The sequence below is a fragment of the Triplophysa dalaica genome, chromosome 16 (assembly GCF_015846415.1).
Source record: "Triplophysa dalaica isolate WHDGS20190420 chromosome 16, ASM1584641v1, whole genome shotgun sequence".
Lineage (NCBI taxonomy): Eukaryota > Metazoa > Chordata > Actinopteri > Cypriniformes > Nemacheilidae > Triplophysa > Triplophysa dalaica.
Window position 1 is genome coordinate 17,369,698 of NC_079557.1, and position 15,402 is coordinate 17,385,099.

The 15,402-nt window shown below is 41.4% G+C and overlaps 1 protein-coding gene across 1 annotated transcript in view; it reads right to left on the reverse strand.

The window, feature by feature from the left end:
* mgat4b (alpha-1,3-mannosyl-glycoprotein 4-beta-N-acetylglucosaminyltransferase B) overlaps positions 1 to 15,402 on the reverse strand; it is a 268,079-nt gene that overhangs the window by 57,717 nt on the left and 194,960 nt on the right. Inside the window, exons 7-8 of the mRNA XM_056769376.1 lie at positions 5,000 to 5,075; positions 2,210 to 2,324 (exon numbers count right to left, since the gene is read on the reverse strand). Of these exons, the coding sequence (XP_056625354.1) occupies positions 2,210 to 2,324; positions 5,000 to 5,075 (191 nt within the window). The remainder of the gene's footprint in view (positions 1 to 2,209; positions 2,325 to 4,999; positions 5,076 to 15,402) is intronic.

The following is a 15,402-nucleotide window of genomic DNA, read 5'->3' on the forward strand; positions in this document are numbered from 1 at the left end:
CGCCACAGTAGGGCAGTGCTGGCCTGCTCACCGGGAGACTGCATTTATTTATTTATTTAGAAATTAGATATCATTTATTAGAATGATCTTACTCGTTGTATAAATACCATGCACTGTGCTGTGTTTACCTTTTCTGTTTTTCCTGTTTGCCCCTGTAAAGCTGCTTTGAAACAATACACATTGTGAAAAGCGCTATATAAATAAACTTGAATTGAATTGAATTGAATGGTGTGTACAGTTTAGTCATGTATGCCAGTCCTGTAGTGCAATGTAAACAATGTAAAGCAGCGTTAAAGTTAAAGTTATGAAGGGTAGTGGAATCAGTGGGGGGCAGAGTTCAATAATGAAACAGCTCTGGGAAAAAAGCTGTTTCCTAGTCTGCTGGTTCTTGTCCGGAGGCACCTGAAGCGCCTACCGGAAGGCAGTAGTGTAAACAGTCTATGAGCGGGGTGAGAGGAGTCCTTGAGAATGCGGCAAGCTCGACGCAGACACGTTTCTTCTGGATGTCCTCAATGGGAGAGAGTGTAGTCCCTGTGATGCGCTGGGCTGTTTTCACCACCCGCTGCAGTGCCTCGCGCTCAGCAACAGAACAGTTCCCGTACCGGACTGTGACACAGTTGGTCAGGATGCTCTCTATCGTGCAGCGATAGAAGTTCACCAGGATAGTTGAAGACAGTTGGTTCTTCTTCAGTGTCCTCAGAAAGAAGAGACGTTGATGAGCCTTCTTGACTAGGCATGAGGTGTTGGTGGTCCAGGACAGGTGGCCTGTCAGTATAGCATGGGCTTCTCCAAAAAAAAATTAAAATTCTAAAGAGTGGACCAGTACCAGCTTTTCACAATCAAGCTTCATCTCCTAAAGAAGTAAGTATTACACATCATTTTTAAATAATGTTTAATAATGTGTTTAGCACGTCAGCCGCTGTTGTTTACATGTTCGCGGCTAAACATGAGACTTTACATTGGTCCAAAGACAGGTGTTATGTCATAATGTTAGTGGCAAATCGAATAGCGCCCCTGGGTTCAGAAGACTTGTGACCGAAATCATTTCTTTTAAGCTTATTCATTACATCGAAAGAAAGTTATGGCAGTGTCTTTCTCGGTGAGTTCAGTGTTTTCTCATATGTCCTAAGTGCGACGATACTTAGAGTAAATAGAAACAGAGTGCGCATTTGTAAGACAACCTGGTTGCCGATCTTTACATACCTGTCTGACATATACAAGTACTCATAATGCATGTTATAATTTGTATTTATGAACAAGGCATTAAGGTTAGTGTATGGTTTTGGATGGATAGGGCATTACAGATTTAATTGCGCTTTGCGTCATATTGCTTGTCTTGTTGTCATCCAAAGATGACTTGTATGTCATACAGGAGCCATAACACAATAGGTGCCAATACAAAGTTACTGGTTTCAACTAAAGCTAGAACAGTACCTGTTGGGAGAAATGTTTTTTTTTTAAATTTGTGATGTGTGATGAGATGTGTTTGACCGCACAGAGTTGGGAAGAATGTTCCACCAGGAAGAAGTTGTGAAGAAGAATGAGCGGGAACGCGATTTACTGTCCTTATGAGAAGGCAATACAAGATGCTGCTGATCTGATACGGGCTTTGACCGGTAGCCAGTGGAGAGAGATGAAAAGGGGTGTCACATGATCCCTTTTGGGCTGTTGGAAGACGAGGCGTGCTGTTTCGTTCTGAACATTACATTACATTAACCTATACATTTATACTTACGCGGAATCCCCTGGGTTCGAACCCACAACCTTGCGTAGTTAATGCAATGCTCTTACCACTGAGCTACACTGAGCTACACTGAGCTACACTGAGCTACACTGAGCTACACTGAGCTACACTGAGCTACACTGAGCTACACTGAGCTACACTGAGCTACACTGAGCTACACTGAGCTACACTGAGCTACACTGAGCTACACTGAGCTACACTGAGCTACACTGAGCTACCATGAGCTACACTGAGCTACACTGAGCTACACTGAGCTACAGGAAAGCTAGGGTCTAACAACGCCCCATCAAAAAAGGGGTGTTTAATTGTGATTTTTGCCTGCAATTTAAAATATATCTACCTTCCCACATTCAAGTGGATAGGACCATGGACTTGCTACAATGCAAATAACATTATGCCCGTAGGGATTGCACACATGGATGCCAAGTGGCACGACTTCCGTAAACAGACTTTGCTAAGACTCACCAATGAAGCCCAGCTGGGAGAACTCAAGAATCATCCACTCCTCTGATGGCTGCTGCAGGGCAAAGTTCTTCATTGTTGTGAAGTAATTTGGGCGTGCGACAATGTCATCCTCTAGCTATGGAAGAAAGGGAATGTTAAGGGATACTGAAGCTGCTATACTGTGTTTCCGAAGGGACATGTGCAATGAATCTCCTTTAGACGGGGCTAAATGACCCATCCTGATTTATTATGCAGAGAGAGAGAGAGTTATGAGAAGAATCAGCAGACTTAGGAGAAGCATTTAGTCAGCAGAAGTCTGCAGGAGTGCGTAAAGTCTGCTATTTACCCTGTTTACATTGTTTTTACTGTTAACTAGACTGTTGCCTGTTGTTAGTTAAGATTATTTGTGCTTGTGTTTATTTAATCTACCTGCTGACTGAGTGCTAAGGTGCCCAGTAACCAGCGTTCTTCTTCCGTTGAGTACTGTGTTACTGAAGTCATATTAAGTTACCTTTAGTCGCTCATTACAGCTAGACATTACAGTTTTGCACTTAAAAGCATGGAGCTAGTTGATCGCTGTTTGATCCGTGGCTAATCGAGAAGACGTATTCAGCTGTAATCAGTACGTGCTAATCTCAACACATACTTAAGCGGTGCCTCTGCACTGGCGTGGTAAGCGTCATCACTTGTATGCAGCCATCCTGGTGTGAAGACCGACGAGAATAAAGAGCAAAGACACAGGCAAGGCACTTAAGTATATTTAATATACCTTTGCTTTCACTTTCCTTGTATCTACTATCTGGGTCTCTGGAACTGGCTGTCAGCTGTGAACAAGACTGACTTTCTCCACACTTTTGCTAGCCAGTCTGACATTCACACTTCAACACCAACATTGACTTCAACGTCCACCTGAATAAATACTATGCTTCTGACTTTTACACCCTCACCGACTCGTTCGATCTCACGTTCCTCGCCACTGCTGGTACTCACAGATCAGGAAACCATCTCATCTACACCCGTAATTGCACCAAAGATAACATTAAAGTCACACCTCTTCACTTTCAACATGCCCCTTTCTTATATGCACTACACCTACAGCACCAACAGTTTATTTTAGATCGAACCTTCGCTCTCTCTCAACTAGCACCCTGTCTGCTAAAGTGACATCCTCTCTTCCCTCCAACTTTGCATCTCTGGATGTTGACACTGCCACCGACACCTTATGCTCAACACTTACATCCTGTCTAGATAACTTTTGTCCTGTGTCCTTCACTCCTGCCCTTGGCTGTCTGACATCTTCCATGAACAAAGGAGTACACTCAAAGCTGCAGAAAGGAATTGGCGCAAGACCAAAAATCCTGCTTACCATTCACTACTCTCCTCTTTTTCCGCTAGTGTCACCACAGATAAAACATCTTTCTACACCACCAAGTTGAGAAATGCACCTAACACTCGGCAGCTTTTCAAGACATTTAACTCTCTTCTTTGCTCCCCTCCTCCCCCAACAAATTCCTCTGTGACTGCTGAGGACTTTGCTGTCTTTTTCGCTAAAAAAAATATCATCCATCAGGAATAAATTCTCAGCACCTCAGACCTCGGTACAAACTACCCTCAATTCAAACATTGAACTATCCTCTTTTGCCCCACTGACTGACACTGAAGTCACCAGACTTCTCTCCAGCCACACCTCCACCTGTCCCCTTGACCCAATCCCCTCCCATCTCCTCCAGGCCATATCCAATACACTCACACCACCACTCACACACATCAACACCTCTCTGCTTACGCACTTTTCCATCAACATTCAAACAGGTCCAGGTCACGCATAAGAAACTCACATTGGACCAGTCTATCTCCTCTCGAGATTATTGTGAAAACACTTGAAAGGGCAGTTTTCAACCAGGTTTCTTCCTATTTATTCCAGAATAAACTACTGGATGACAAGCAGTCTGACTTCAAAACAATCCACTCCAATGAAGCTGCACTGGTATCGGTCACAGAAGCACTGCAACACAATCTCACCATCCGACTTGGCAATACCACAATCACTCCTTCCAAAGCAGCAAGGAACCTTGGAGTCATATATGATAAACAGCTGTCCTTTTATGATCAAATTGCAATGACAATGTGGTAATGCCGCTATGCGTTATTTAATGCAGGATTCAAGTCACTAATGCTTGCCTACAGAACTATCACAGGATCTGCACCGGCATATTTTCACACTGTCCTACACTCCCACACCCCTGCTTTCTGCAAACAAAGGGGCGTCTTGACTGACTTCTCAAAAGGGCAGTAAATGGCTTTCCCTTTCATTCTCCTTCACATCTCCTTCCTGGTGGAACATTCGCTCTAACTCAGTCCGGTCCACCACATCTCTCATAACATTAAAAAAACTACTTAAAACCAATCTATTCTGTGATACCTTGTTTTGGCTTTGTGGAAACTAGTAACTTGGTATTAGCTGCATTATTGCTGCTACATGACATATCGCTTTATTCCACCCTGAACTCTCTGTAAGTCACTTTGGATAAATGCGTCTGCTCAATGACATTGTAAATGTAATTGCAACTTTCTGAGGATCTTAAACACTAGTGCTTTTTACAGTATTGCTGTGTGTGTTTGACCATCAATACCAGCTAGAAACTGACACTGTTGTTTACATCATGCAAAATGGTCTATAACCTATGTCTACAATGGCACGAGGGTGAGTAAATTATGAGTTGATTTTCAGGAAAACTACACTTAAATTATTATTTTTTTAAAGCTAATTACATTTCAATCAGAATACATTTGATCTGAAATTTTGTTTACCTGTACATAATATGTCCCTTTGGTCTGGGCATACATCATCAGAAAGCTGTAATCCAAATTTTGCTTTGTCCGCCACCTGAAAAAACAGCGTTTGGTTAATGAAGAAGCAAAAACCACACACACACAAATCCACACCTTAAAGAAAAAAATGGATGAGATAAAAAAAAGAGATCTGCTTCCTACAAACGAGGGGACCGTGCCAACAAAAAACATATTAGATCCGTTTCTCAAAAAAAAATCATGTTTTAGTGGTGCACTTACCCTGGAAGTCTATGCAATAATATTAAGGGAAGAAGATTCAATTTCAAATTAACACATTTACTTTAAATATTTCCTAGTTTAGCTAATTGTATTTAGAGTAAGCTATGATTGTGACTGTTTCAGGTGTGTCCAACATATGGAGTGTATCTTCTCATAGACAGAGAATTTCAGCTGAGAATTCATCTTGTAGGTTTCCAAACCTTCTTTTTGAAAAACATTAATTTAAGGCTCCATATCAAATCAAACACATCTGAACCATATGTGCAGCTTGACATTTGAGCTGGAGAAGGGACCAGAGTACGCCTTTTCATAGCATTGTAGTGAAAAGCAATCGACGATGCATACAGGGCAGGACCTCAGTAGTAAAAAGAGGACATTTCTGTTGTTCCACAGGATTTTGCCTTATAACCAGACCCCCTCAGCTCTCACACAAAGGTTCAAGGACCCGGACAAACATTTTAGGGGGCAGGGGCTCAAGTGGAAAAAAGGGCACTTCTCATATTTACTTATTTTTCTAAACAAAATGCTATATACAGTTGAAAGAAAAAGTATGTGAACCCTATGGGCTTACTTGGATTTCTTCATAAATTGGTCATAAAATGTGTTCTGATCTTCATCTAAGTCACAACAATAGAGAAACACAGTCTGCTTAAACTAATACCGCACAAACATTATACGTTTTCATGTTTTTATTGAACACAACATGTAAACATTCATAGTGCAGGGTGGAAAAAGTATGTGAAACCCTAGGCTAATGACTTCTCCAAGAGCTTATTGGAGCCAGGAGTCAGCCAACCTGGGGTCCAATCAATGTGATGAGATTGGATGTGTTGATTAAAGCTGGCCTGTCCAATAAAAACACACACCAGTTTTGAGTTTGCTGTCCTGAAGAAGCGTTGTCTGATGTGAACCATGCCTCGCACAAAAGAGCTCCAAAAGGCGTGGTCGTCCTGTAAAGATGACTGCAAGAGCACAGCGCAGAATGCTCAATGAGGTGAAGAAGAATCCTAGAGTGTCAGCTAAACACTTACAGAAATCTCTGGCACATGCTAACATTTTTGTTGACAAATCTACAATAAGGAAAACATTAAACAAGAATGGACTTCATGGGAGGACACCACGGAGGAAGCCACTGCTGTCCGAAAAAAAACATTGCAGCACGTTTGAAGTTTGCAAAAGAGCACCTGGATGTTCCACATCACTACTGGCAAAACATTCTGTGGACAGATGAAACCAAAATTGAGTTGTTTGGAAAGAACACGCAACGCTATGTGTGGAGAACAAAAGGCACAGCACACAAACATCAAAACCTCATCCCAACTGTGAAATATGGTGGAGGGGGCATCATGGTTTGGGGCTGCTTTGCTGCCTCAGGCCCTGGACGGATTACTGTCATCGATGGAAAAATGAATTCCAAAGTTTATCAAGACATTTTGCAGGAAAACTTAAGACCATCTGTCCGCCAACTGAAGCTTAACAGAGGATGGACGATGCAACAGGACAACGACCCAAAGCATAGAAGTAGATCAACAACTGAATGGCTTCAACAGAAGAAAATACGCCTTCTGGAGTGGCCCAGTCAGAGTCCTGACCTCAACCAGATTGAGATGCTGTGGCATGACCTCAAGAGAGCGATTCACACCAGACATCCCAAGAATATTGCTGAACTGAAACACTTTTGTAAAGAGGAATGGTCCAAAATTTCTCCTGACCGTTGTGCAGGTCTGATCTGCAACTATAGGAAACGTTTGGTTGAGGTTATTGCTTCCATAGGAGGGTCAAGCATTTATTATACCCAAAGGTTCACATACTTTTTCCACCCTGCACTATGAATGTTTACATGTTGTGTTCAATAAAAACATGAAAACGTATAATCTTTGTGCGGTATTAGTTTAAGCAGACTGTGTTTCTCTATTGTTGTGACTTAGATGAAGATCAGAACACATTTTATGACCAATTTATGAAGAAATCCAAGTAAGCCCAAAGGGTTCACATACTTTTTCTTTCAACTGTATATTTACACTACTTACCAATTTATTTTAATTCCCTCACATTCACCCAATTGTTTCATGTTGTTTCATTTTTCAAGAGATGTCTAAAAAATATTCAGTTCAAATAGAGACCATGGTCTTCTTTAGCATTCACCAATTTTATCACAAGAATAACAACAAAGGAAACTAGGTCAAAGTGCGCATGTTTTGTATGATACTAATTTCAATATTTTTAGAATAAATGACTGCACAAATGAGAGGTACATATGAATGCGTAAGGAATGCATTCATCCATTTAATCTGACACTGCTTAGTGTACTGCTTTTGCAACTGTTATAACGCAAAACGTCTTCCTCGAACGCTTGAGATATGCAGCTAATCACAATGCACTGGGCAACTGGCTAACCAGAGCACACCGCGCTCTCCAAACCAATACGTTTTGTCAAAATCCAGCATAGAGGAGCTGCAATAATGTACAGTATGTAAAAGATAATGATTTTTTTCAACCGTAAAACACATCTCATTGCGCCATAAACACAAGTGCATTATATTTTTAATCATGTGACCCCTTTATGGCAGGACACTTCATTTAGTGTTCAGTTTTGAGATTTTGGTATACATTGATTTACTTTTTATTTCTTCTTCTGCAAAATTACAAAAATACAAATTAAGATGGTTGTTTAAAAGCCTACTGTTAGTTATCTGTTAAGGAGGGAGATTGCCTAAGGGAAGAAACTGCTCCGGTGTCTGGAAATCATGGTGTTTGGTGCTCTAAAGCAACCATAGGTGACCATTTGGACATCGTAAAACACCATGGGTTCTCAGCAGGAATCGAACAGGTGCCAGCGAGTCTGATCCAACTGCCCTCTCTTAAAGCATCCCTCATTTGACCAGGATAGATTCCAATACACTCCCCTGTACTTCAAAGGAGTCCCAAAGGGGAGGACAGAGTGCTCCCCCAAGCGAGAAGACCATATGGTCCAAAAGGGAATGCGGCAACTAGTTTCATTCCTCTTGAATTTGTCTTTCTTTCTCCTTAACCACAAAAGAATGGTCTAAATGGGTACACACCTATATCTCCACATTGAATGCTTGTCCCCATGTTATTCGGCCTCACCTATAACCTCAAAGGCATGTGTGCTTAGTTGTATTCTGTTTATATTTACATTCTTGTACAAACTACAGGTCAATGTACTTATAATCCTTGCATGGTTCATATCTAAATGTTTCCCTCTTCATTCCTTAAAAGATGGTGTGTAGTACAGTAATGCATTTCATACCATACTCATTTTATCTTATTCTAAGAGTATTACAGCCCCAAACTTCTAGGTGACCATACATGCAAATGAGCTAATAAGGAGGACAAAGAAACATTGATTTTGCGCCAAAATCATCTAATCGCATTGGATCGCCCACCTTGGAGGGGCGTGAAGCCCCCAGGCTTAAAACATCTTTGAACGGAGCAAATGATGCTCATCTCGTGTTCTCACGCTCCTGCCCGGCACGTCATAGAGACCTGTCTCTCGCCTTGGAGACGGCTTCTTCCGGCAGTTTGCTTCGGCTAAGTTTGTTCTACCTTTGTCAGCCAATCCGGTTCTAAAAAAGAAATAGACGGACTCACCCGCTTGTTTTAAAACCATCAGGACTCTGAAAACCCTTTTCCACGCACACAAGAACTTGTCCCAGCACACTCAGGAAGCCAGTGCAAGTATCTCAACTATAGTCTAAATAGCTGCGTTTAGGCTGTAACCCCTTTTAACTAAGGAGACTGTTATCGATGGTTCATGCAGATGTGAATAGTTGTTTGTAATACTGCCACTCTTTGCTTTGTCTATTTCTTCCATTTCTTATCACTCGAATTGTTTCTGTAGCAGACCCTCCGAAAGATGGTAAGAGACTCGACTGATGGTTTTAATATTTATTGCCGTTTCAGAAAATCAGCTCCGTAAACCAACGTGAGAACTGACAAAATAAAGAAAACAAAGAAATCACATTTGTGTCCCCTTTTGTCCACAATGAATGGTAAATGATCACTGTACTTTCTCAGATAAATCAACATTATAGCAAACAATAATCCGTTAATTAACCAAGCACGCGGTTAAACGAGTTAGCATATTTTTCGACAAAAATCATCCTAAATGTAGCAAACACCAACCTTGTGCCTCTTCGGCAGGTTTGCCAAAATGCACTTATCTTTTGACGTTTAAATCGTTAAGGTGCTGTTCTGCAACAAGTCTTATTTGCCTTAAACTTTTACCGTTTACTGTCAGCACATGTATTCCACAGTCAAATGGCTTCACTTTTTGGCAAAAAACAACTCAGGTAGGAAGAAGTGATTTGCAAAATAAAAGTCACTAATTTTAAAACGGAACCATTATCTTCCAAACAGGCGAGAATATATAAATATATATGCAATTACACTTTATTAGCACCAACCCCAAATTATGAAATGTATATGTAAAGAAATTAAATCGTAAAGAAGAACAAATGCATTTAAAACAAATATTTGTTCTTTCAAGATTACTTGCAAACAATGACAACTGCCCTCTGGTGTACAAAATGAGAAACAGCAAGCACAAAACAAAAAATGGGTAAGCTACAGTTTCTGTGTTTACTTATCAAATATTAACGTCACTTAAACTGACTGATTTCGTCATCATTTCTGAAGAGGTACTGCACTGCTGTACGAGTGTTATGTTTTCCATGGCCAGGAAAGTAATGTTGATATACAATCTGCTTTTCACTCGCTGGAGGAGTGCATTCAGTTTGTCGCTATTATTAGGTCTACAGCATCAGGTTAAGTGTGTAAAAATAGGTATGGTTAATCACCAGTAATTACAAGTATTTTACTGTGGTTAAACTCATATAGACTACAGTGTGTGAGGTCAATGATGATTTTTCTTGCCCTGTTTTTCACGCTGGAATCGTACAGGTCCTGGAGGAGGAGTACAGCTCCAGTAGAGGAGTAGCAATAATCTTCTTAGCACTACGAACTGTCCGCTGTAGTCTTCGTAGGTCTGATTTGGTGGCCGAGCCATACCAAGCAGTTATTGAAGTTTACAGAACAGATTCGATGACCACTGAGTAGTACTGGGTCAGTAGCTCCCGTGGTAGGTTGAACTTCCTCAATTGACGGAGGAAGTATAACCTCTGATGGGCCTTCATTTCAATGGAGTCTATGTGGGACTCCCACTTCAGGTCGTGAGAGATGGTGGAGACAATGAACCTGAATGACTCCACAGTATCCACAGTGCTGTCCATGATGGTGAGGGGAGGAAGTGATGGAGAGTTCTTTCTGAAATCCACAATCATCTCCACTGTCATGAATGCATTCAGCTCTAGGTTGTTTTGACTGCACCAGACAGCCAGTTGAGCAACCCCCTTTCTATAGACAGATTCATCACCGTCTTGAATAAGGCCAATGACTGTGGTGTCATCTGAAACTTCAGGAGTTTGTCAGAAGGGTCTGTAGAGGTGCATTTGTTTGTTAAGAGTGAAATTAGCAGTGGAGAAAGAACACACTCCGGTGCTGCTGGTACATGTGCTGGATTTACATTTTCCCAACCACACTAGCTGCTGCCAGTTCAACAGTAAATTAATAAACCACTGACAGGTAGAAGAGGTTGGCACAGAGAGCTGGGTAAATTTGGGCAGAAGGAGGTCCGGGATTATGGTGTTGAAGGCCGAGCTGAAGTCTACAAACAGGATCCTGACGTAAGTCCCTGGTCTGTCTAGGTGTTGTAGGATGTAATACAGTCCTATGTTTACTGCGTCATTCACAGATCTGTTAGCTCGGTAAGCCAACTGGAGGGTCGTTGGCTGAAAACTGGTTCTTCAGGTTTTCAGAGTAGCTTCTCTTATCTGCTCTTATCTCCTTTGTCAGTGTGTTTTTGGCCTGATTATAGAAGACTTTGTCCCCACTTCTGTAAGTATCTTCTTTTGCCTGACGAAGCTGTCTCAGTTTCATTGTAAACCATGGTTTGTCAATGTTGTAATTTAAGTGAGTCCTGGTGGGAATACGCATGTCCTCACTGAGGCTGATGTAGCCAGTCAAATCCAATTTTTTGAAGCTGTGCACATACAGAAACAGGTAAACACATATATACGTATGGTATATTCATAAAAAGATCCAAAGAAAATGGGCACATTTTCTCAAGAAAGAAAAGGGCAGGGGCTCAAGCCCCCTTTGATGTCTGTGTGTGCATGTGCCTACTAAGGTTCAAGCCAGGGCACCCCTTTCAACTTCTCAGTACCTCCAGATGTGGCATGTAATTAACTGACCATGCAACCTCAGTCGCTGAAAAAAAAAACAAATCTTTGCATTCTTTTATACACAACATGGACAATCTACGTATCACATGTTGGAGACATATGAGGAGTTCAGAGACAAAAGCCTCTAAATGCTAAATTTTCTTTTAAAATTAGCATTTCTATCAAGCTCCAGTGTTTATGTTTAGTGATTTCACTTTAATTGCAATGAATAGGTCCTTTTTACCATTAAAGTGAAATGACTTTTTTGATATAAACAACAGAGCCTGATAAAATAAAAATAATAATTTTAGAGGAAAAATTGTCAGATGACCCTTCTTCAGAAGGAATCTCCATCAAAGCTGAAGTATGTGTAATCCAACTGATCACAACATTGGTCAGTTAATAACATACTGTATGAATAAATGCATGCATGATGGTTTAACATTTTGATGTCATGTTTGTACTCTATGTTGTGGTTTCCAGTACAGGGTTTAGGACTAGTCCTAGGCTTAAATAAATGCTAGAGCCGTCTAAACTGAAAACAGCTTGCACACAAGATTTTTTTTGTAGACATGTATGTAAAAACAACTAAAATATCCTCATCTAACATAGGCCTAATCATAACTTAATCTAAACCCCCCCCCAAAAAACAGCCCCTATACATACAGGATAATGCAAATAATATTTTGCAGGTGGTTTGGGAAGGGAAATGTGCATAAATTAAACTTTAAATCCACAGTTTACGTTCCTAAAAATGGCGCCGGCTCACACAGACGCAGCAGCTCTGAGCTCTCTCGATTGGCATGGTGTTTTCACGGTAGTGTTGTTGTGCATTATCAAGCACATTTATTTATCTGAGGCACTTCAGTACAGCCGTGCAGAACTCCTCGAACTCAACACCGGGGTTACATATCGTTCAACTATGGTTTATTTTATCCCCCCTGAGATCGTCAAATCACCTCTTTGCACACTGTAGCAGCAAGACTGAGGAGGAGACGCTGTGAGTGGCAGCAGAAGAGAGGCAAGCGGGCTGGCGTGTTAGCTAGGCGAAAGGCTAACTCGTTTAGGCCTCCGCTTCCTACCATTTCCCTTTCCAATGCCAGATCAATCCGTAATAAGATTGACGAGATTCGGCTGCGACTGACAACACAAAGGAATATAGCCAATTGTTACAGTATGATCTTCACGGAAAACTGGCTGGATTACACTATCCCCAGACGCGGCTATCGAGCTAGCCGGCCTTACCGCCCACCGAGCTGACAGAACAGCTGACTCGGGTAAGAAGATCAGTGGAGGCTTGTGTATTTACACCAAAAACTCTTGGTGCACAAATGTTACTGTAGCTGAAAGACTTTGTTGTCCTGACGTGGAGTTTATGCAGCTTAAATGTAGACCGTTTTATCTCCCAAGAGAATTTTCTGTTGTGTATATCTGTGCTGTGTATATCCCATGCTTACAAAGTCCAGGCATATCCTCATCTTGGTTTGAGTGACCATATCTCACTCATGCTATATCCTCTGTATACAACTATAATTAAGGCTGCCTAGCCCATCGCAAAGCTAGTTAGAACATGGCCTAAAAATGGTATCCCTGAACTACAGGACTGCTTCCACCACACAAGCTGGGATGTTTTCGGAGACCTGGAATTACAGTGTTACATCCTGGATGCTGATCCATATCTTTCCTAACCAAAAACCATTGATGACACATGAGGTTCGGCTGCGGATTAAAGCCAGAGATGCAGCCTATAGGTCTGGGGACAAGGGGGCCTACAATACAGCCAGGAGTGCTCTCAGAAGGGGCATTAAGTCTGCTAAACTGGATTACAAATTCGGAATTGAAGCCCACTTTAACACCTCAACTAACTCCTGGCAGTTGTGGGAGGGAATTAGGGCAATATCGGACAACAAGGGAAAAACATCTGCCTCTTTAAGCAGGGCTTCCACGCTAGCAAAGGAATTAAACCTCTTTTATGCCCGTTTTGAGTGTTAGAACAAGGACACTTTGCTGCCCCACCTGCCCTCCAACAACAACACTGCATCTGTCCTGAGCCTTCATGAAGTGAGACTCTGCCTTAGTAACATCAACCCCAGGAAGGCATCTGGTCCAGAAGGAGTGCTGGGCCGTTTGCAAAAAGGACTGTGCAGCCGAGCTGGAAGGCTTCACTTCATGAAGGCTCAGGACAGATGTAAAGACAACTTAGTAAAACCCAACCTCCAAGTGTGTCCGATGAATGAATATCAACCACTGCCCCAAAAGAAAAGCTACAGTGTTTTTCACCTATTAAACAGAAAGATTTAATGAAACATATTGCAACATCCAAACCTAAAATATGCTTGTTAGACCCCATTCCAACTAAATTATTAAAAGATTTAGTGCATGTTGCAATTGAGCCCATTTATAAAATTATCAACTCGTCAATTAATCTAGGCCATGTCCCAGGATACTTTTAGAACGTTTACAATTATACCGGTATTCAGTGACATGCACTAAAATGGTTATAAGTACGTTTATTTATTTTTATTATGCCTTGTTGTGCAAGTACAGTTGAGCTTGTGCAGAGGAACCAGCTTTTGCCAGAGGGGAACTGGAATCCCCTGGTTGGGCGTTGGTTCTCCTGAGGTTTTTTGCGTGCAGCTTTTGGAGTTGGAATTTCATCTGTTATTAGGAATTGAAAGTGATGGAAAGTGATCAGTCTGCCACTAGCCAGATTATCTTTCTTTGATATATTTAAAATTCACATTACTCTGGTCATCTAATAGCACATACATTCTCACCTTTTCAGTTTGACCCTTTGGATAGACATTTACAAGACAGATTTTAGAGCAGGATTTACCATTCAGTCCTCCTCCACACACGTCAGAACACAAAGAGGTAGTCACAGTTGATGCCTGCTCACTTTGCCCCCTCACCATGCTCATCCGTTGGTGTAGAGGAGTCTAATATAATCCAGGGATCTGATCCTGGATGAAGAGCTGAAATATGATGATTACTGTCACATTCTTCACAATGCACTACATCTTTATAATCCTTCGCTTGATGTGCTATTGAATGTTGAATGTTTTAACAAAAAAAATGTTTTCGTTCTGAAAGGTTTTCAGTGAATTGTTTTTTTTGTAAAGAGGGCACTGTTTATCTGGATTCTCTTTTACATGTTCTTGTGAGAAGAGGCTTTCTCCCACTTTTTCCACTTCTTTCCTGTTTACTGTAAAGGAAGTCTTTGCTTTCCTTGATTTAACCAAATGAGACTTCTCACCTCTGAATGGAACACTGCTGGTTGAGAAGAACATACTGGGATTTTTTCTCATGTCTGCCTGTTGACAAACATACTCAGCAAAAAATGAAAAAGGAGGATATGGAACACACTTCTCTTATTTTGCACTGAGACCCTTTACTCATCCACTGTTCTTGAATACTATGAGGTAATTTATCTAAAATTGGGTTAATACCTCTTGCTGTGTCAAGGAAGTTATACCCTGGCAAATTGTTGCTAGTATTTCAAAGAGTAAATCACTAAACTCTTGAAGCTTCTTGCTGTCCTTAATTGAAAGTTTAGTGAAATCATGAAGTCTGAACAAAAAAGTTTCAATTGCCACCACAACATCGATCCTGTCATGGTTCCACTATCATGTCATGTTTTATTCTTGTTTTGTTGTGGAGCCATGGCATAGCCTTTAGTTATGTGGTGGGAGAGAGACTATTTTGGCACCTATTTGGCCATACTCTCTCTCTCTCTCTCCGGTCTGCCTCTTTGTTCCCATCATCTCGTTCCTCGTCAGCCTCTCCTTAATGCTTAATCCCCAGCACCTGTTCCTCATTATGACCCTGTGTTTGTTCCCTTTAAAACATCCTCGTGTTCATTGTCCTGTGCTCGTTCATTGTACGCTGTCGTATGCTGTC